The 23317-nt window shown below is 40.8% G+C and overlaps 1 protein-coding gene across 5 annotated transcripts in view; it reads right to left on the minus strand.

Annotated features, from left to right (window-relative positions):
* Nucleotides 1-23317, minus strand: part of pde10a (phosphodiesterase 10A) — a 55893-nt gene that overhangs the window by 31923 nt on the left and 653 nt on the right. Inside the window, exon 1 of one of the 5 annotated variants that reach the window (XM_058651888.1) lies at nt 5835-6359. The exons of 3 other annotated variants lie outside the window; for them this stretch is intronic. In XM_058651888.1, the coding sequence (XP_058507871.1) occupies nt 5835-5898 (64 nt within the window). In that variant the 5' untranslated portion in view covers nt 5899-6359. Of the gene's footprint in view, nt 1-5834; nt 6360-23317 lie in introns of those variants that run through there. One more of the 5 variants, XM_058651889.1, reaches the window with a different exon arrangement.

Here is a 23317-nt window from a genome sequence, read left to right on the forward strand (position 1 = left end):
TGATACCAAGTCAGTCTTGGTGAGCCAACACTGTGTAGGTCAACGTTTATCAGTGACACACAAGGAGAAAAAGTGCCCGCGTATTCTTCAGCTCCTTCAGGAAAAAGAACCGATAATCATCTGTTCGCAAAGTCTAACTTCTCCTTCTGTATGCACAGCCAATGTTCTTCACATTTCACCATTTACGGAACGGTTCATTTTTGTTTAATTTGAGCTTGCACAAGCGTTCTCTGATCCGTCTTTACGCAACACCACGCCTCACTCTGTCACTCTGTTGCATGCGTCAGCCATAGTTTCATTCTCATACTTCACACTTCCTGTCCCCCCCCCCCCCCCCCCCCTTTCTCAATCATGTGCACTGTAAACACATAGCTGTCCTTCCCAGGGTACACGAACCACAGGTGGTACACGTACCACAGATTTTCCTACCTTGGAAGAAAATCAGAAATACTGTATATGTCATTTTGTATAAAAATAATAATAATAATGATTAAATAATGATTGATAAGTTAAAATAAATAATATAATAATAACAATTAGGGTCACCTTATCTCTCGCTCCATCTTAATCTAATTTCACTAGATTTGGACCATGGAGTTTTCTTCAAACTTTTAGGTCCCAGAATACATTAATATCACATCTCATCTCGTCTTTGTCATTTCCTGCATTATACTTGACAGTCAGGTTAATATTTGAGCCCATGCCGGACATACTGTGTATACGATATTGCCACCACAGACTCAGGCGTTCCATTTAAAGGCATCAGAGTTAATGAATAAGGTGCTATGATTGTTTTTTTTCCCCCCACTTTGTACAAAGTATTGCTGAACTGAAACAATATGCTAACAGATGCAGATAAATGAGCATGGGAAGAGCTGTTAAAAAACAACAACTTTCAACTCCACCCGCCTCCATCACTCATCTCTTAGTCCCCAGAAGCTGTTAGTTATCTGTGACAGTGCGGCACCACAGCTGAACCCGTGTCCTCAGCACTTCTGTCAGCTTGTACTGAACCATAATGTCAGCGGGAGAAGTCGACACTGGCAGTGCCAGTGTTTAATGAGCGACTTGTTTCTCTTCTGCAGCACCAAGATTCAAAAAAAAAAAAAAAAAAAAAAACGAACATGAGGGAAAAAGGGAAAAGACCACTTCTGTAGAAGTGCACTCCTTCTGGCAGAGAGTCAAGGGCAAGCTGCCAAGTTACTACTTTTCACTCTCCTGACATGAGGCTGAGGCAGGAAAGGGGGTGGGGGTTGATGGGAGGCGTGTGCGTCAGCAAGTCCGTTTGGGACTCCCTTGCCAGGAGGTGGGAAGAGCATGTGGTTCTTATCTTATCTATGGGATGGCTGGAGCACAGCGTCCAGGACTGACATTCAGCGAGCGGCAAACACTGGCGATGAAAATGCTTTTACTGCTCATCTCATTTATTCATTGAGCCTGCGTCTATGGCTGTGCGTGTGTGTGTGTGTGTTCAGTCGAGACACACACACACACACACACACACAGCCCTCACATTCCACAAGAGCCAAGGATGAGGTGACCAGTAGGGATAACTCAATAAACTAGTCAGTGAGAAAGTGTCAAATTAAGAAAACGCTGTTTCACTGTGGACTGCAGTGCCCTCATTTACAGAGACACGCCCCCACATGGCAAAAACAAACACTGCTGCACAAACATGGATGATCACACCTCTCTCTCTCTCTCTCTCTATCTCTCTTTATTGTGAGAGAGAGAAAGAGAGAGAGGGAGGGATTTCCATGGAAATGTAATTTGCATTATTTCCACTTCCATGGCCCAGGTCATTAGACGTAAAGGGTAAGGGCTATAAATGGCTAACTGAGATGTAGATAAGGCATGTCCCTTAATCCACAGTCCAGTAATGTTGTCACAGGCACGTGGCAACATACTACAGTTTCAGACAAATCACAGGTCCAATAACGCTATCACGGTAAAAAAAAACAAAATCAAATCAGTCGAGTCGATATCGATGTTTGTGTGATAAAGTGTCACATAATGAACTCTAAGAACTCAGAGCATTTAGGCTGCTTTTTTTTTCTATTTCTATGTTCAAATGTATATAGAGAAGGGATAAGAATGTGCCATGTGTGTCATTTTCACCAACTATATAAACACACATATAGGATGTCCATATAAGGAGTCGCGTATTATTCCCACGGCAATTCACCCCCAGTGCACCTGTGGCACGGACCTGTGCCGCATGAGCACTAGGGGTTAAAGAGTGAGAGTGCTCCTAAAGGAAAATTGAAGAATTATCTTGGAAAACATCCACAGCAGACACATCACAAACTGTGTTTGCACCAACGCATACAAATGATATCGAAATATAGCTCATCGCAGGTCAACCTTAAAACTCAAAAGTCAATGTAATGTCAAAGTCATTCCCTGCAGTGACAGGAAAGTGAAGCACAGGCAGAGGTTAAACATCACAAAGCCTTTGTCACTGCTGACGATGAAACTTTACAGTGATGCTGTAATCACTCGGCGTGTCAACGCCTCGTCTGCCGTGGTCGATGTGCCCCCCTCACCAGTAATCAAGGGTCATGTTCCCTGCTCCACATCTGGACTGATGCTTAACTCTGCAGCTGCCCCGTTAAGAGGCCAGTGGGGACTCACTAATGAGAACCACAGATCCTTGTGTCTTCTCCAGCGGCTTGCGCTTTTATGAGTCCTGACACGAGGACAAGTTGTAAAGAAATCGACATGCATGTGGCCTTTTCCCATCCCCTCAGATACCAACCCACAACAAGCTGACTGCGCTGGGGGGGGGGGGGGGGGGGGGGTCATCTGTTTCCCCTACTCAAATCATGCACTGTGCCCTGGCACTGATCCAGACAAAAAAAACAAAAAAAAAAAAAACAGCTTGTATCGCAAATATCGCATTTTCTTTGGCTTTATTTTCCCCGCAAGTTTAAATAAACACTTAAGACAAATCACAAAGATAAACTATTTGGAAAAGACTCAGCCCAGCCCAGAATTTTTGAGTCATTCAAATGTCAATCAGACTTTAATTAACATATTTTCACGATATAAATGATATACTGTACCGTATTTATTTATTTATTTAGTTAGTTAGTTAGTTAGTTAGTTATTCTGTGACAGTGCTGGGAGAAACCCTGGCAGTGAGAGAGAAGGCGCGCAGTGGGAATGTCCAGTGTGATCACTTCCTGCCTGACAACACAGACGTCTTTTGCTGGGTTTAAGTAGAAATACATGATTCTGGATAAAGATCGTTATTATCTAAGGCCGAATAAAAGTATGCCGCCTTCAGTAACTCCTCCCACAAAATGTACGGGCACAGAAACAACACTATGACTCGGAGTAAAGACAGAATTGTATCATATATATACACCATCTATAAGATCCTATATGGACTTGCTCCACCCTCTTTGGGTCTCATTTCATGCCAATGTGTGTATTTGTTGTCCTGTGTTTTTTCTCATGTAAAGTAGCCCCTTGGCTTATACTGGCACATTTACCGTGATACTGTATGTTTGCATTGTCCTTTTTAAATAAATACATTTCAAAATTTCAAATATACATAACATATTAACTTCTATTCTCTCATAGAAGGATGAGAACTTGACGCCTAGTGCACCTGTGGCACGGGTGCACCCTTGGTAAATTGCCGCGGGACTAATACACAACTCCTTATATGGACATCCTGGGAGTGTGTGTTCATACATAGGTCATATCTGTGTCTTTTTCTTTTCTCTTTGTTCATAAAAACAAGCCAAGTGAACTTTGAACTGTGACATATTTCCAAATTTCACAAATTCAATCCAATTGTTTTTTTTTTTTTTAAATTGAGTACTTTTTGCTCGGGTGTGTTTATATAGTTGGTGAAAATGAAAGATTGCCTGTAGGTTGTGTTGAAAAAAGGATATCAAGCACTCTGGAGTGCACATTCTTAGCGCCTCTGTATACACGTTTTAACGTGGAAATAGAAAAAAAAAAAAAGCAGCCTAAATGCTCTGTGTTCTAAGGATTAAAGATGATTTTTTTTTGTTGGTACAAAACAGGCCGATCAAAAGTTGAGTGAATTGCTATCTTTGCGATAATGGCATTGTTTCGAACTGAAACACTGATTGAACAACAACTGGATCACAACCTGGACCACCATCAAACACAGTCATTGCTTCTTAGACCATAAGCTACAACCTGAGAAAATGCGACTAAAATCCATAGTTTCATGTTGATTTAGTGGATTATAGTGTGCTGTAATATTGCATTTCTTCAAAACCAAAACAAATATGATAAAAAGCAAAAGTGTGTTCAGTTACAATTGCTCACTACTCGTTCCATCAGTTGGGTTTAAGACACCTTACTGTGGTGGTGTGACCCACACTGACCTCTGACACTGACCAGAAACACCCACGAACAATGCACACGGACACACACACACATTACCTAACACCCATACATGTTATTTCTCGTGACGAGTCGACAGAACTAACTAAAAAAAGGCCCTCTGCTCGATCACATGTCTTATTATTTATAGAAAACAGTCTCTGTAGCAAAGCTGTAAAAACATACAGACCATAGAATGACTCATGCTATATGTTCACAGACCTGTTCATGTGTTTTTAATCACTTTCAAATTGCCTTTAGATGAAGCACAATCAAACCATTCCCTCGTCCCAAATCGATCAAACAGGCATGTCAAGTTAATCCCACATTTAACCCCAGATTAACTGACAGGCAGCTGTACCACTTTTGAAGAGAGCATACATGTGGGGAGGTACATAATGAGCTTTTCCCTCAGGTGACGGAATCACTCATTTATAATAAGAATCAGTGTTAGTGTAAAGTCACTCGCTGTTTAGTGAACGCACAAAAGTCTGGACGCGCCGCGAAACCTGACATTCTTGTCCTTTTTTGGTCAGCATGACGGCAGGAGGATACCTACACACTGTACCTCACAATAATACATTCCATGACTGCAGTTTACTGCTGTGTGCGTAGTTTGGCATCATCCAGTATCCCGGGGCCACAGACGACACTCTCCTCATTACACTGTTGCCTTTATAAAGGTCGCCGAAGTGCCGTTGAAACAATCACTGAAAGAGTGATTCATGTGGCTCATGCACGTAGACACTGTCAAGTATGGAAAGATTCAAAAATGTGCCACGTCAGGAAGAACAAATGTATGACATTAAGATGCCAAAATGCAACAAGGAGTGCACATTTACTGAGACTGAGTGAGGAAATAAATGTCATTTCTAAACCAAAACAGGAAATATTTACTTTAGTGGAGCTAGAAATGCATCCACCTTTTCTGTATAGTTTAGATACTTGCATACAAAATTTAATTTTTTTTATATCATCTATGCTAATATATATCCAAAATAATGTGAAGACACAATATTCATGTTGGAATAAAAGAGACCTGTAGAAACTATTTTAAAAAACAAGTTGCATATTGACCCCAAATTTAGAATTCTTCAGGACATTTTCAGATTACTTATTATTAGTAGTGTTTTTAATATTTTATGGTATAAGCAGAAATTCTACTTTGAATCGACTCCACTGCTTTTTACTGCACACTTTGCGACAGACTCACTGAACCATGATTTCACAAACATCTCTATATTTTTTTTTGTAGAAAGACGCAGACGCTACATTTTGCGGATGTCCGTCCTGTGATGACGTCCACACCCATCCACAGATCACTTATCACTTGTCATTCATAAAGTTGAGTACGGGAGAATATCCGCCTGCAGCACCAGCAGAAACAACATAAACATGTTGGGATCTACACTTTTACACCTTTAAGTGTCTTTTTGTTTTGTTTTGCTTTGTTTTTAAATACCTACTTGCACCCAGGAAACAGTCCGTTAACCTTCTGAAACAGCTTGTTGAAGACGGACCATCTTCCATGTCGGATTGTGAGCGCAGAAGGAGAGAGGGAGGCAGGGAGAAAAGTGCGCCTCTGCAGCGGCAGCAGCAGCAGCGGCAACTTCAGTCTGAGTCTGGGAAAAAAATAGAAAAACTATTCCAGGACACGCTGAAGTGATGATGATGATGATGATGATGATGGTGGTGATGGTGGTGGTGATGATGATGATGATGATGGTGGTGTCCTCGCTGCTTCGGGCTGTGCACGGTTTTTTAAAGAAGGGTAAGAAGAGCAGCGAGCTGCCCCCACCCTCCTCCCCCCTCCGCAACCACCGCCGCTATAACCCGGTGCTGCTGGCCGAGCTGTCGCTGCAGTCGGTCCGCCTCCTCGGCGTGGTGGCTCCGCTGTGGATGGTCAGCAGCAGCAGACTGGAGGAGCGGAGACGACGTACGACGCATAGATAGACGCGGGGAAGTGGGAGTCACACACACACACACGCACGCGCGCACACACACACAAGCACACACACACACACACACACACACACGCACACAAACACACACACACACACAGAGGAAGAGGGTAGCGCGCCAATGTCAAGTCAGCCACAACAACAGAGAACTGCTTCCCGTCAAAATTTCAAAATAAAAGCCTCCAAATTCAGAACGCGGCAGTGACAATCACTGTAATGAAAACTTCTAAATACTTGGTGAATTGAGTATTTTAAATTGTTTAATTTATCTTTAAGGATTACACACACTATAACACTACTACTCCATATGGTTTTTTAGTTGCCAACTACACCCAAATGACATTAAACAACCAGTATTGCCGATTAAATTCCACAGCGATTTAAAAACATATATATATTTTCCTGCAACTTTTCCCTGCTTGTCTTACTTTGGTTGTGAGTGTCGGTCGCTTTGACAAAGGTATACAGTATAAGCCCACTTGCTTGTCATCTTAAGTCAAGAACAAGTAGATTAAACACGATTTGGGGAGGTTTAATTTGACTGAAACTCTTGTTTACGCTTCATCCTACTACTGCAAACAACTTCCAAGACATCAACCACTGTGAAAGGGCCCTCACGCCATGTCTTCTCACTATCAATATTTGGACACATCAATTAAAACCCTTTTCAGTGATCCAACAAATGTTTTTTATTCTGAAAGGTGACTCCTCCCTGTTTCCGGTGTTGCAAAAGCACTTGACGCGTCTAGGAAGCGCACTCCTGACGCTGCTGTTCCTCTGTTTCTGCGTTTGGCTGCGTAAAAGGGGGCTGAGCCATAATCTCAGCGTTCTCTTGAGAGACACTGCTGGTGAAGAAGGAGACGACGACGACATCTGACAGAGAATCGAGGCGTGTACTTTTGACGTGCACTGAAAATGCAACACGAGTTCAATTTTACTGTCTGGCCAGTGTAGTCTTCAGCAAGGTGGTCCCATAAAAACATGTTTATCAGTGTTTTATATTGTTATTTTGTTTATTTTGTATATTTTGTTTGATTGAGATTTTACACTAGTTTTGTTTTATAAAGTAAAACAACATGTCTAACATGTCTATCCTGCTTTTCCCTCCTTATTTACTGTTTTTTTTTTTATCACAGCTTCAAATGTATGCAGAGACTTAGATTTATAAAAGGGAATGTATTCAACCCATGCATTACACCTGGCCAACCTAGTTGCACATTTACATAAATTATAATTGTAAATATCACATTGAACGGGCATGCATGGGAAAAATAAATCAATGTATGTTCCCTCAGCAAAAAAGGCCTAACTCTGCAAATCATTACAAACACAACACAGCTGCAGAGCAAGTGGAATATTTAGACTCAATGTTCCCTCTAAAATAAAGGAGGAAAGTGGTAATCCAATAACGGTAATGATAATGGTAATATCCAGTCACATAGTGAAAATAAAAAGCAATTTTTAGCCTCAAATTCGGGTCAACGTTTTTGTTCTCGCACTTCTGAAATATTGAATAATAAATAAAATGAACATATTATATAAGATGAGATAAGAGGAGACGCGCTGTTGTCACTAAATTCTAAATCTGCACATAATATAGAGCAGAGATCCTGGGTCAACATGGGTACAACATGTTCTCCTGTGTGGGCTCTAAGATCCCCACATCGAGTCCCAAACGAAAGGGGAGCAACCTTGTTTCACTTAGTGGACACGTGCTCGTGTTATCAGCACTCACGGAGAGAAACTGAACAGCTCTGAGTCGGCAACATGATACAGCATCAAGTGTGCGAGACCCACACTCCCCCACAGCTGCAGCATGACATACTGATCATATGGAGGCAGAGAGAGAAAGAGAGAGACAGAGAGAGAGAGCGAGGTGGGAGCTGTTGTGTGTTGCATCACCATGTGTACCATCAATCACTGGCATTCCTACACTGTGGAGCAGCTGCTCCATTCAGAGGTCACGTATAACATAATGGATTCTCTCTCTCTCTCTCTCCCTCCCATTTTTAGCCTGACGAGAAAAGCCCTCACATGTAGAGACGACTTTTATGACGCAGGTGATGCTAAAGTGAGAGACAGACAAAAATAAATAAATAGAATAAAAAGCTGACGATAACGTTGGACACACGCTCAGGTTTGAAATGCACACATTATCATGCATAGGAGAACATTTTAAAACCATTCAGATCTTTAAATTCAGTAACACTATAATGCGTGATATTGGAGTTTTTGCCGATTTCCGATATATCGCGAGGGCTTGGGCCTTAAACCAGTGGTCTGCAACCTGTGGTTCATGTGGCTCTTCAATCTTTGTGCAGTGGCTCCTTGTAGCTTTGAATAATAAAAAAAAAAGGTTATTTTTATTTTATTTTTCTTCTCAATCAAGGTGATAAATATAAGTGTTTTAATATTATAAAAAAGTGGCTCCAGATTCATTTTGTTTGGGTGGAGAGGGGACAAAGGTTGCAGACCCTTGGTTTATATCAATACTGATATATCAGTCTTTCCTTTTCCAAACTGCAGAGGTCATTTACTGTAGAGAAATCTTTATTATTATTATTATTTTTCATACTCATTTCACAGCAGATGTAGCTATAAAATATTTTTATTGTGCAAAATAAATAAGCATCAAAGAAGTCAAGGAGGTAGCAGCTTTTTCAGCCTACTGTTTTAGTAATTAGTCATATTGGTGAAACTCGACATGTCGATATCTGATAATACATTTCAAAGCCAATATCTGCTGATACCGATATCGGGAATTCCTACTATAATATATATATATATATATATATATATTTTTTTTTTTAAGCTAGTCAAATCTTCTATTTACTAGTTTATTTACAACCTTACCTTACTACTTTCATAATTAGTGATTTTAGTAACTAATTGCTGCATATTCTGTACATTAGAAAACAAATATTCACCACACATTGTCAGTTCAGTACACCAGGATTATATTTTTTTAAATGACATCAACTATGTGAACATTAGTGAGTTTTTATTCTAGAATTATAAACATTCTCTCTCTCTCTCTCTTACACAGACAAAATTAGGAAGCTCCGAGCCGATCTCTTTGCTTCAAGCAGCTCATGCATGGAATTATAGATTGAAAATAATACTTTAGTTAAGGTTAAATAATCCATAGGGAAATGTGGTCGATCACAAGGGATGAAACAGAACCGTGTGTGTGTGTCTGATCCCGGCCTCTCCACAGTGGCAGAACAATCGCATCATCGTTGCATAACAGGAAATAACTGAGTGGCTTGACCTGTCAAGTTTAACTGATGTCGAATATTATTCCACTCCAAAATAAAACACGTGACACAAATGATCGGAATACAAGCACGAACACACAGATTTGTAATTATTTTCGCCCCGTTTCTTTTCTTCTGATGTGTGTTTACGGAGTATGAGACACACGAGTCATACATGAGATTAACGGCTGGGAAAAGACGCACAAGCACCAGAATGATCCCAGGAAATCTTGAGCCATCAGATGTTTCCTGTACTATTTAAAATAAACAGAGTGCGCTGCATTTTGCTGGGGACGCACTGACGGTTGCTGCCCAGTATCTCCACACTGCTCCTCTGACCCTGACATTACAGCCTTGTGTTCAATGAGACTCAAATTACTCCCATGTTAAAATCGTGATATTCTTTAATATCAATTTAGCTCGGGCAGAAGTGGGAGCGGAACGAATGGGTCCTGCGTTATGTTTGTGACAATCCATCAGTGTACATTTTCATTCATTGTTATTCATTTGTTTTATTTTATGTATTTTTTTTATTCTGTCAAAGCTGCATTTTCAAAGTTGCTTCTTTTCTTTGATCGGCTCACAATAATTACTCAGTATAAAACAAGGAGCAGATGCATGAACCTGGAACCTGAAAACACTACAGAGTAAGGTTTTGTTTTTACTTCAGATATAAGTATCATTTAAATAGATACAACATAGAATATATACTACAGTAGTGTGTATGGCATCTAATATGTTATATATTAGATGTCATATAGTATAATATTTTAACTTTAGGGTTTTCCTGACTTGAGTAGCTGTACTGGTCCTTGTTCATTGTGCCAGATTGAGATTAAAAACACTGGATGTTGTGGCTACTGTGTGTCACAGTACCTTTTCATTTGTTTGGATACAGTTGGAATGAGTGAACCAAGCACCACAAGAACTCAAAATGTCTGCCAGTCGTCTCTCTGGACTGATCTGGACTGACTTTTTGTGAAAATGAAAAAGTGAATAATGATAATAATAATAGATGATACATATGCGTCTCAATATGTATGTTCTTCCCTCTCAGCTCAGCTGCTTCTACTGTAGCAACATCCTCCCGGCGATGACTACGGCCTACGGTCTGCACATCTTCAGACATGTGTGTGCTCATCAACACACACACACACACACACACATACACCCAGCTATCCTTTTAAGGACTTTCACAGACTTCCATTCATTAGGACAGAACCAAACTAACCTTAACAATGACCAGTTCATGTCGAACCCTGACCTCAACCTAACCCTAATCGTGTTTCGCCGTTACAGCGACACTGTAAGAGGCAGAGGCCTCTGTAATCTACAATGAGGAGTGAGAAACAACACAGAACAGATGAAGAGCACAAGTCTATCTACTGCAACAGCACCATAATGGAAATAATAGCACTGTGTTGCATTTAATCAGCTCCACCCCAACTGGAAGTTAGGGCCCTCGTCCTCCTCAGGTTACTTGAGCATGTCGTTAATGTCAGTAAGTCCATAAAAGGCAACTCTCTCCACATCAGCCTGTTTCCTGTTGACAAAGCCACTGCTGCATCTCTTGCCGTCGACAGCTCGAAAGAGACGGGTTGAATTCGCAAGACGCGACGTGTAATCAACTGTTAATCTACACAGTCTGACTAAATAAATCCGCAGGTTTAGGTTTATTCTACATATACACAGGGATCTGCAGCTGGACAAGGGCAGCCACTTCAGAATTAATTATTTTGGCTGCAGCACTGAGGAGAAATACAGCATCAAATGACTGATTATTTAACATGTAGCGTACATTTGGGTTTCATTAGGAATATTGGAGCGTGGCTTCGTTTCCAGCTTCATTGAAACAAGGGAGAAAACCACCGAAAACTTCTGTTTGACAACTGAGACGTCATCTGGTTTTGATATAAAATTATTCAGTCTCAAAAGTGTTCCAGACTTTTGAGGGCCAGAAGGTTTAGAGGTTAAATCGAGTGAGACCAACATGTCTCCCGTCTCCTCACAGGCATCGCTGATGCTGAACATCTTGGATGTGCATTCACAGTTATGGTGAACGCGGGTTAGATCACGACAACGCAGACAAGGAGGATCGTGGTCATTATGTGAACCATCCAACAAACTCTGGATGGAGCGCTGTCAAAGAAGCAGGTGACCTCACAGTCGGTGATTCATGAGAATCAGCTCAGGGAACAAACATGCTGAGCTTTTCCCATCACTGCATTCACTCTTCTTACATTTTCCTTTTTTTTTTTTTGGATCTGGTTCCCATTTTATGCGAGAAGACAAGATATTGATTCGCTAAATTACACTAAATTAGAGCAAATCTGACAAATATAAATAAGCGGTGTGCGGTTAAAGCTGTATTTTTATTGTTTGTATTCATGTGTGGTTATCGTTTTGTACCAGAACACGGAAAAATGTTAGATAATATTTAGAATTTGACACGAGTTATGTCGGTAAAGATGGGGAAAGAGAACGCGAGAGAACAATAAGACTAATGGCCTGACGTCCTAATGATGTCTTAGAGGAAGGAGACAAGAAAAAAAAAAACAGCTCAGAACATTGAGTGATAAACAAAGATGTCATATTTTCTCCTGGGAGAGTGCGGACGTCTGAGCAACAAACCTTTCCTCCGGGTATGTCTAATAAACTATAGTCTGACGGCAGTTATTCAAAACGGCAATTATTAGGACGAAGGTGGGCAGGTAGTGATGCTGTGCTGTGATTTGTATTTCCATGAACCTAAATTATACACCCTGTCCTCGTGGATCACAGTGCGATTTGAGACGGTCCATGTTGCAGTCACGTTGCCAGGCTTTGTGTAAATGTGGGGCTCTTTTTTTTATTTTTTAATTGTTGCATTTTCCAACAAATAAGAGGAAACGCAGGCAGTAATATGCTCACTGGTTGTTGCACTAGTTGCGAGCCAAGCTGTGAAGATGTGCATAACTCCCTAAGTCCCCCAGGGACCCTGTATTTTCATGGGCCTGCCTCTGACGTCAATGCTCCGGCTGTCCTGTGGATTGTCAGAACAGACTATTCAGTTGGGGGGAGGGGACTGGAAGTCTCTGTGGTGTGTGTCTGCTGCATGTGATGTGTGCGCGTTTGTGCCTATACAGATGTAACTATGCTCCTGTGTCATGTTTGCGTGTGCTCGCATGTGATCTGTAAATGTTTCACTTACATCTGGTCTCTGTGTGTGTCTGTGTGTGTGTGTGTGTGTGTGTGTGTGTGCAGTGTGCAAAAACCTTGTACAGTGCCTTGAATGAGAAATGTGCTTAAGTAGATGAGGTCTGTAATGTGAGGGTAGGGGGTAAAGCTGTGCGTGCGTGTGTTCTTTTATTTGTTCCCTCTTTAGGACCTTTTCTGGCTTAACCACTGACCTTGTCAGGACCGGTAGTCCTCGGGGAGACCAAAACCTGGTTCTGATGAGGTACGACCTCATTTCTGATTATGTTAAGGGGGGAATATCTGAATTGTGGTTAGGTACGACAAATGTCTCCTCGGGTCTCCAAAATGGCGGAGCTACATACCCACAACACGATTCATATTATGTCTCACCTTTAAACAGGATTTTAATCTCTGGGATACTTCCTAGTAAAATACTATGGTCATCTGTGCCGTGCTTCATCATCTATCTTCCTCAAAATGCTAATTTAGAAAATAGACATTGTGTGCTATTGAAGAAGACCTTATTAAATGATCTCTTAGAGACGTTATAATTCAAGTGAGAAGTAGGCTTAAAAGTGTGCATTTTTATATTCAGTCAATGTGTACCAGGTCTTGCAAGAGGTTGGCAATTATCTCGTAAACCCCTCAAACTGTTGATCCCACATCTAACTTAACCTAACTTAACGTAATTAATACAAAGTTTAGGATTTTAGTGCAGGTCCAGTACTCTATTGACACTTGACCTTTGTACATCTTCAAATCAGTGTGTGTGTGTCAGTGATCCTTCATTCAATGAAGATAATATTGTAAAATGAACCCATAAGAATATCATGAGATTTCCGTGGCTCTGTTTGACTGGGCAACAAGAAACAAGCAGTTCATTTACCAGGTTTTAGACAAGCCTGTAAATGAAAATAAGCACATTTAAATTGTGTTACCCATGTTTGTTCCTCAATGAGACTTTGTAACAGCTACATAGACTGACCGGTAAGTGTCCACTGAGCCAGAACACACACACACACACACTTACACACACTTACACACAGCGCCCTGATTGACAAGTACACACTGAGGGCAAGTAGATTTTTTTACATTTCACTGGCTCACTGATGCAACGCCCCACTGGGATTTGTCTCGATATTCCAGTTCATGTATTTCTCAGTGGAAGAGGAGATGGGAGAATGAAACAAAGAGTCAATGTTCTGCTTTCTTATTTTGGGAACTTATTTTGGTAAAAAGACGCCCGCTATTCATTAGGCTTTCATATTTAACCCTTTAACACCGAGCGTATCGCCGACAACACGTTTGCACAAGCGCACTTTGCATTACTGTAGTTACGCTGCAGTTTCTGAAAGCTGAGAATCAGTGTGCAAATGCAGTGTTTTTTTCCAAATAAACTTTTTTTTTTTTTTTTCATTTTAAATTGTTTAAAACAGCATTTTAACATGCAGTAAATTGTATATACCTGCCAGATATTGGGATGTTATTCTGGAAAAATTACCAAAAGCACTTTGGACATACAGGACATTCTCTGGTCCTTTTATGGTTAAAATAAGGAGGGAAAAAGTCCTGGCAGATATTTTGAGGGTCAGGTGTTAACGGGTTAATAGTTATATTAATATTTTGTCTTTAATTTGGCAGTGTATGCACTCACAGTCATTCAGACATTACTTTAAAAGTAAGGAGGGATTAATATGTATTATATAGCATGAAATATATATATATATATATATATATATATATATAAATAAAACAATAAGGTTCTTATCAGTGCATGAAAGCATGAAAGACAAGTGGAGGGAACCGCAGAAAGCACATGAATAAAAAAAAAAAATTAAATAGGTGAAAAAAAAACAAAAAGACACCCCGTGATGACGTGATGAAAGAAGTGTGCAGAGGAGGGGGGGAGGGGGGTTTGTATCTGCGTCAGAGCTGGAGCCAATGAAGTCAGAGATGGGGCAGGCTCAAGCAGGAGATGCTGTTACTGCCACTCACAGCACCCGCCTGGGCCTCATGTCCTCCACGTCAAAGAGCTGGCACAAATTATGCCTGCCTGAGTGTTTGTGTCACACACACACACACACACAGCGCAATGTAATTTATGTGCATTACACACACATATACCAAAGCAGTCAATGGTATTTAAATTAGCTTGCCAGCAGACGTGTATTTTATTCCCCTCAAGGTAAAAAAAAAAAAAAAATGTGCCTCAGAATTCACATGTCCAACAAAAATACAGACATTAAGACACTGTTCTTCAGTATCAGACCATGCACTGCACATTTATATTCTCTTACATCACAAGAGCGTTCAATAATATTTCTGAGGTTGGGCCCTGAAATGTATTTTAAATATTTACACAAGCACACGTTCATGTCTTCACACACGGACACCACCGTGTTTCTGTTGGCACCACTTGTGTGACCCAGATTATCACATCCATAATTCTAGAGGATGATTACGGTGATGAGCATGTGGTCAGAGGTCTGTTGAGGGGCGGCGGGGGGGGGACAAAACAAATTCTGCCCATGTCGCGTTGCTGACGTCACTCAGGCGTGTAAAACGCTTCACCGTGCAATCTTGCAAATAAACAGGCAAAACAGGGAGTCAAACGTGTGTGTGCGACGTCAGGGGCTGAACTCATGAAAAACACACACACACACACACACACAGCTACAAAAATGAAATAAAAAGGAAATCTGTGGGTTTGTTTCAAGGGATTCTTGCTCGGTCAATCAGTGAGACGATTTTTGATAATATGTGGACAAATGATTCATTCTCCTTTTTGTTCTTCTGACGCTGCTACAAAAGGTTCCACTGGCAGGAACCACATGACATTGGTGATGACGCAAGCAGGAGACATGAGCCATGACCTCATCAGCGTCTCATCAAACCATCACTCTGCTCTCCACCTCACACACACACACACACACACACACACACAAAACAATGATGAGTTACTACTAAAGGCAAACACCGTCCTTCGGCGACCACTTTGCTTGTTAAACACAATGTCTGAGCTGGCGTGCTCGCAAAGTCCTGGTCAAACAGCGACCTTTTAAACACCAAACACTCATGCATACGTACGGCCAAGTCTCCATCCTTGTTGTTTCATTTTCCCATACAAAGCTCCATGAAAATATGAGGAATCATTGCCTAATTGCCCACTAGTGGTTTGAAAATCTGAATTCCCCTGTGAGCATATTACAGGAAAATAGTTCAACTTCCCTATCAATTCAAAGCATAGTAAAAAAAAGAACGTGTCAGTATTCTGTAGAAAAAAAACAGTCATAAGTAACTTGACACCGCATATATAAGAAACCATTAAACCTGTAGTATAAAAGAGAAACACTGATTTGACCGAGTTTATGGATTAAAACCATTATGACAAATATTAGTTTTTCTTTTTTTAAACAACTGTGAAGACAAATACAACAAAGTGTTTACAAGCAGTCAAGTCCAAATCTCGGTACCAAACTGTGAATGTGAAGTAAAGGACACAGAGTGGAATTAAGTATGAAGTTGTTAAATGAATGGAAGAGGGAAGTATAATAAACATGTTTAACCATAAATAAGACACTGAGATTGCAATATGAGTTAATTTAACAAATGTATAATTGGCACAACCCCCATTTATTTCTGTATTAAAAATTATAAATAATAAATTGCTGTGGTAACAGAAAGTAAGCGGTTTGAGAGCGATACAAATTCAGGGTGGATTTGATTGAGGTGCAGTGAATCCGATTGTTTTTCATTAAAGAAGAAATGCTGTGGGATGGAGAGAATAAGAGAAAGGGAAAGAGAACGTGAGCTCCATATTGAGCTTAAAGGATTTGGGGAGTGGCCTGGCATGAGCTATAGCTGGCCGCCTGCACTCCTCATCAGAAACTAAACAAAGTCACTATGAATCATAGGTGAGAAATATGGAGCGCTGACGTACAGGCCTGTCACTCGCTCTGCACAGCAGACATCACACTGGGCCAAGATGGCCCAGCAGCCAGATGTCAGGTCTGCCTGTTTACTGATAACACATGGACACAATCGATTCATGAACTACACACACACACACACACATGCTGCACTCAAACTGAAACTGTGAAATGAATAACCTTGGCTTGGTGAAACAACAAAGAATTCACTTTAACTGGAAAAAGTACATGGAATTATTAGATTGTTCTGCCTTCCTGTAAATTCACACAAATGAAAAAGAGCGTGATATAAATCTATATTTGGCAGAAAATGGCGACGGTGATGCTGTAGAAAGAAAGAAAGAAAGGAAGAAAGAAAGAAAGAAAGAAAGAAAGAAAGAAAGAAAGAATGAAAGAAAGAAGGAAATGTCTGAACTCCAGAGTCAGTGGTCGTCCACACTGTGGTGAATTTCTCTGCCGCCCTCCCTGCTTTTCATACTAATACTTTAGCCCCACCTAGTGTTCAAAGGCACATGTGCGTGACGGCACCGATGGGAAATCAAGAGCGAGCAAAGGTCAACATTTGGCACAAATATTTAAGGTTTATTTTGAAAGGAAATCAGGGAATTTTTTTGTCTTAAAGAAAACCTTTGTGTGCACTTTTGTGACCTGCAGTATAGTAACAACACAAAAAGCCTGTGTTGACGGCCTCAAAGCTCAAAGCTGCTGTGTGTGAGACTGTGTGAGACTGCAAGGGTTCTATGGCATCATGAGGAGGGAGAACGGCACAGCCTGTGAGCACCATGGACACATGGTGCATCACTGGATATTAACCATATGAAGAGGAGCGGCTCCTCAGTTTAATCAGGACAAATTAATCCACAATGTCTCACACTATTCTCTGACCTTGAACTGAACTGATCTCATGTCTCAGAGGAACAACTTGTTCATTGTTGAGGCCACTTTGTAATGACATATTCTCAATATCAGAGAGGATTTATGGCCACATACTGTAAACCTACTAATACTAATATCAGCGCAAAAGAGTTGTTTTACATCTTTGAAACCACAAAGCTGTCAACAACAACAAAACTACAAAGGTGTTGCTCGTACTTCTTAGTTTTCATTTCTTTTGTAATTGCTCAGTTTTAGTTGAGTTTGTATTAGTTTTAGAGTTAGTTTTTTGTAATATGGAGTATTAGCCAGGTGCGAGATTCAAAAAGGCGATTTTAAGTAAAATACTTTCTAATATTGCCAACAGAGAAAAAAATAAATCCACTTCATATGAACCCAAAAGGATTATGTAAGAAATTAATTTACAAATACGAAAACTAAGCACATGAACACTAAAATTTGAGTTCATTTTATAAACACAGAATTCATTTTCAGTTAGTTATCATTTAAAAAAAACCTCTTGTTTTTATTTTTATTCCAGTTAATGAAAATGTTTTTCTCAATTTTAACTTTATTGTTAACTATAATAACCTATGATATAGACATAACCAGCCTTTTTAAACATATCTAGTCGCGATGACCACTCAGAGCTGCAACCATTCACTCATACACTCATACAGCACATCTACTGTACGTGCAGTGCTTTTTCTAGATGAACAAAGCGGAACAACATCATATCTACTATGCAAAGGTCACTGCTCGGAAAAAGGGAGGGGGGAATGGAGGAGCAGGTATCACTCATTCTTGCACACTAGACCTTTAAAAACAGGTAAAAGTAGAAAAGGATGGTTCTCCTCTTCACCAGGAAGAAAACTGACAAATAAAATAACCTACCAGCACATTTTGATATCAAGCTTCGTGCTTATGTTTTGCAGTGGTATCTTTTGTGACGGGGAGAGAGCCGGACATTTGCACAGCTGAAGGTTGGTGGTTGGTGGTTGGTGGCGGCCTGAGTGGTTCAAGGGCCCAGGAGTGGCCTTGTAATCGACAGTTCCAGGCTGCACAACCAAGAGCCAAGACAAAAACGCTTTGTGGTCCTGATATGAATCTCAATGCTTCCGTTTCTACACCTCCTCTCCTGGCCTCACCGCGGACATCCGAGCGAACAAAAACGACGACCTCCATGTGAAAATCAGGGCTCAAACGCTCAGTGAATAGAGCAGCGACAGTATAGCGGCGCCATAGTGACACAGTCTGTTAATGACACACGAAACGCAGCATGGATTTTTATGATGTCTGTCCGCTTTTCGTACCAGTAAACATGGTCCACGATACCGACGATGTCACAATACAAAACAATCCATGAAAAGTTAAAAGTGCAGGATTTCTCTATTTGTGAGGAAATAGAGAAATCCTGTGGATGGGGCATCTCTTAACGTAGCTTCCTCTGCCATTATCCCGCCCGTAAACCGTTTCAAATGAGTTATTAACTAACCACTTGCAACAATTTCATTCAGCGAGCAAACCAGTCGTGAGGGAGCAGGTGCAGTTTCTCTCAAGTGAATGAGTAAACCACTGATAGAGTGTGTTGAGGGTTTTTGTATCATTACTGCATTTTAGCAGGAGTTGCACTGACTACGGATTTAGTGAATCATCGAGCCATATTTTTAGACACGTTTAAAAAAAAAACCCGAAGAGAATTTGGTCTTTACTCTCTTTGCTCTCAGCCACTATTTCCTAGAACTGAGAAGTACAGAATCTCTGCATTTGCTTCATGCACATTCGAAACTCCAAATGTATTTGAAAATATTGTAGTTAAAACATTCAACTGACTGAAGTGACAGCAAATGGAGGAGTTATGGTTTTTTTTTAGATTTCAACTCACCAGAAGATTAGAGGTTTGGGTGGTGAATCCACAATAGAAAGATGTGCATGAATTGAAAAGAAAAACTGGACAGCGCGCCAGTGTAATGCTTAACTTGGGATTTTGGGAGCCCTAAAATGTTATTTTTTGGAAAAAATTAGTCCCAGAGTGAATCAAATCTCAAAACCAATACACTACTTTAGGAAAACAATGAAGTCATAGCCCCACCTCTGACTTGTGTCGCCCCATCTCTCTATTTCATTCGATATCTTTGTTGCCTTCTTCCTTTTTTCTCACTTTATGGTAACTTTTATTTCTTTCCTTAGTCTCACTGGTTTGGTTCATCCCAAAAAAATGTTTATACACAGTGGCAGCGTTATAAACCTATGTACAGACCCGTCATATGTATTACAGCATTTAAGAGTTTCTTGAATCAATGCTGTGTTTACGGAAACAAAAAGGATATAGGGAAAAGTTCTGTTCCCATGTGGCTAAGGCCTAAATGAATGCGCTACTGCCTCTCTTTGTTTAAGTTCCAGTATATTATCTGATTTCTCAGAATGAGTATATTCTGTTATAAAAAAATGATTTAAAATCATCATTTGCTTTGACAAAGCTTTCTGTACTACAGTATAGTGGGCCTGTATCAAAGCATGCAAAGGCTTTCAGTGGGTGTGTCCACATATGCCAGACACAGTTGGAGAAGGAAGCGCACGACTCCCCTTCCATGTTAGCCAAGGGAAAGTCTCATTTGAACGTGGCCCAAAAAGGTTTGGAGCCAAACACTGTGATGCAAACAGGTCACATCTTCAGTTCAAACAAGCCTGGAGAAGTCATAATATTTACTAAAGTCTGCACTGTGTGCACAGCATGTTACATATCTAGCCGGGGAGAATAGTGCAATTGTATTTGTCCAGTTTTAAGATATCCTAGAGATTTTTGTATCCACTGTGATGAATAATTACGGAATAATTGCTTTTCAGGATAATCCACAGCTAAAATAACGCGGGGGTGTGGATTGGCGGTAATTGCGAAGACATTATTACCCTTATGAAAAGATGTGTGATTAAAATTCCAAAGATGAAACTGTTAAATGCTTTGAGCGCAACAAATTCTAGGAACCTCTGCTGTGACGGGTGAAGGGCGGCGATCTCACTGATGGATATCTCAAAACCTGGGCAAGTAAAAGCAGAACCACCGGCATGTGTTGAAATTACGAGAGGAAAGTGTGAGGAAACAATCTTGAAGGTATCGTGTGGTGGAAAAGAAGAGTAAACTTAACACATTTCAGAGGTATGATGAATATCTGCACATTTTAAGGGACAAAATAAAGTGCAGAACTTCTATCGCCACCAAATTCAGCCAAAGTCCAACTTTTTGCAGGTGTATCTCGCTTCACTAGTGCTATGCAGCTGTGGTGCTTCCACAAGTTGTGATGTAAAAATGCATAAAACACATTAGTTCAACTAAAGTCGAGTTAGTCTTAGTCGGACTAACATACAGTGCCTGGATAATGCGATTCGTAGTCCGATTATTCTTGCATGTACTATACACTTAGTCAGACTTGTCATTCTGGGCATGCACCAGCATTTCCTCCCCAGTCTTAGAGCCGAAAGTAGAAAGAGATGACGTATAAACTGCAGAACTGTTTACTGGAAAAGAACAAACAACACGATGGCGTCGGCAAGAGCGAAAGCTAAGGAGAAGACCCACGTTTGAACTGACAAAACATACAGAACCACAGTGCGATCCATCTCACCGTTTGCCGTTTGTTTTTCTGTGACTTAAAGGTCAACAGGAAACTGATTCTCTTTGTGTCGAGAGACACAGCGCCACCTATGGGGAAGAAGTAAGACGTACATGGCCAAGTACGGACTTGACAAGTAGTCCAATTGTCTTTCTTAGTCGGACTACGGCCTTAGCTCGATTACACTGTGCATGTAAACGCGATGAATGTGAGTGCAGTCCAGGAATGTCTCCACAGACATGAAAACAAAACACTGCTATACAGAGAGAGCCATGTGGAGCTGTCAACTCATTTGTCAAGGGTTTGAATGTGACGGACATTTGCTGAAATTAAATATTACATGTGAAACTCGTCTCTAGAAATATAAAAAAAAAAAAAATACAGCTTAATGATTACGACCAACTCTGAACTCTTACTCTTAAATAAAGGGAAGCAAAGAAACCTCACATGAGCCTCACCCTCATGTAAGCTGTTCCCATTGCTACGGCACAATTCCTGCAAGCTGGGACGACTCTCTGCTCGGAGGCAATGTTGTTCTTGGCCTTGAAATTACAACTCCTGTCATGTATTTGCCAGCATAATAGCAGCTCCGTTACCGATTGAGGTATTACAAAAGCTGTCTCCTGAAAAAGAGGAATACCTGCGTTTCAAACAAAGGGACGAGCCGAGCCTACGCAACCGGGGACGCAGTCGGGGAAACCAAACCCAGCTGGGCTCACGTAAATCATCAATATGCAAACAATGGGTTTACATCACAGATGGAGATAGGTTACAAGAGATCCCAGGGGGTTGAGAGTATAACATTCCCAAGAACAGTACAGACGTTTGTTTACACTGGCTTTTGTTTACCATTCATCCTGCAGCACGCTGCTATTTTATGAATACATTCACACTACTACGTTTTCATCTTAAAAAGGTATTATCGGATCAGAACAATCCACAAACTACTACGCATGAGAGATAACTTTTACTATTTAATGCACTCTTTTAATAACTCAAGCTGCAAAGAAACGCGGTGATGGTTGAGTCGTAGCCAATCAGAAGTAGTCAGGAGGAGAACGCAGGTCACTCGTTCAGACTAAAGTAGAACCTGGGAGTGACGGCGACCTCCCTGTTGACCACGTTACGGAGGAGAAAAAAAAACATGGATTCAAATGTATCTCCGGAAAGCCATTGTTAGCAATATCAGTTAAGAACAAGGTGGAAATTCTGACATGTCTTGTTTTTAAACTAGAATGAATAAGTGTGGATAACACAGTACCTCTATGTGTTTGATGTAAATGTGGCTGGACCTGTAGCATAGTGTGGTACAGATAGTGGTCTTACCGAGACCCTAAGTATAAAAACAGCATAAACTAACCTCCCTTTACTCGATATACGACAAAACTATAAGATCCAGTCATTCATGGGGTCGTATTGGCGTTAGAGGTGGCAGAACTCCCTCTTGTGTTCCCTCCAGTTAGACAGATATCATGATGTATCGCTATATTGATGATCACAAAATCGCTGTATCGTGATATTATTGGTATCGTGGACCATGTATCGTGTATCGTGAGGTTCACCTGTGATTCTCACCCCTACTTTACATGCAGTTTGACAGTTTTGTGACACAATCGTTGTTCCAAACTAAGTGATTACTGGTTTCGAATAGCCGTCAGACATAATAAATCCATGCTGCATTTGTGCATCACTAACAGAAGCTATTATTGGTATCGTGGAGCATGTGTCGCGTATCGTATCATGAAGTACACTGAGATTCCCACCCCCTGCTTGTGAACCTCCTCAATACCAGAACAAGTAAAAAAGAGAGATGCAGGAAGACGACAAAGAGAGACTAAACACACATGATCCCAAAGCCACTTCAAAACTGTAGAGTGTAACTTTAAGCGATGACAGCCACAACTACAATAAGCCAGGTTCACTTAGATTCTTTGATTCTGGTGCCACACACTTCCACTCCAAGCAGAAAATGAAAGTCTGTTGTTCTGTAGCCAAACCTTCTGTCACACAAATGCAACTCCACTGAGAGCTGACCAGAGATTATACAAAGTAATCCACAGCAACACACAAGATCGTTCTCCAGGGATAACAACAACAACCCAATACTTGACTGCATGGCAACATGGTCTTGACATTGCACA

Source organism: Solea solea, chromosome 15 (genome assembly GCF_958295425.1).
Source record: "Solea solea chromosome 15, fSolSol10.1, whole genome shotgun sequence".
In the NCBI taxonomy this organism is placed as follows: Eukaryota; Metazoa; Chordata; class Actinopteri; order Pleuronectiformes; family Soleidae; genus Solea; species Solea solea.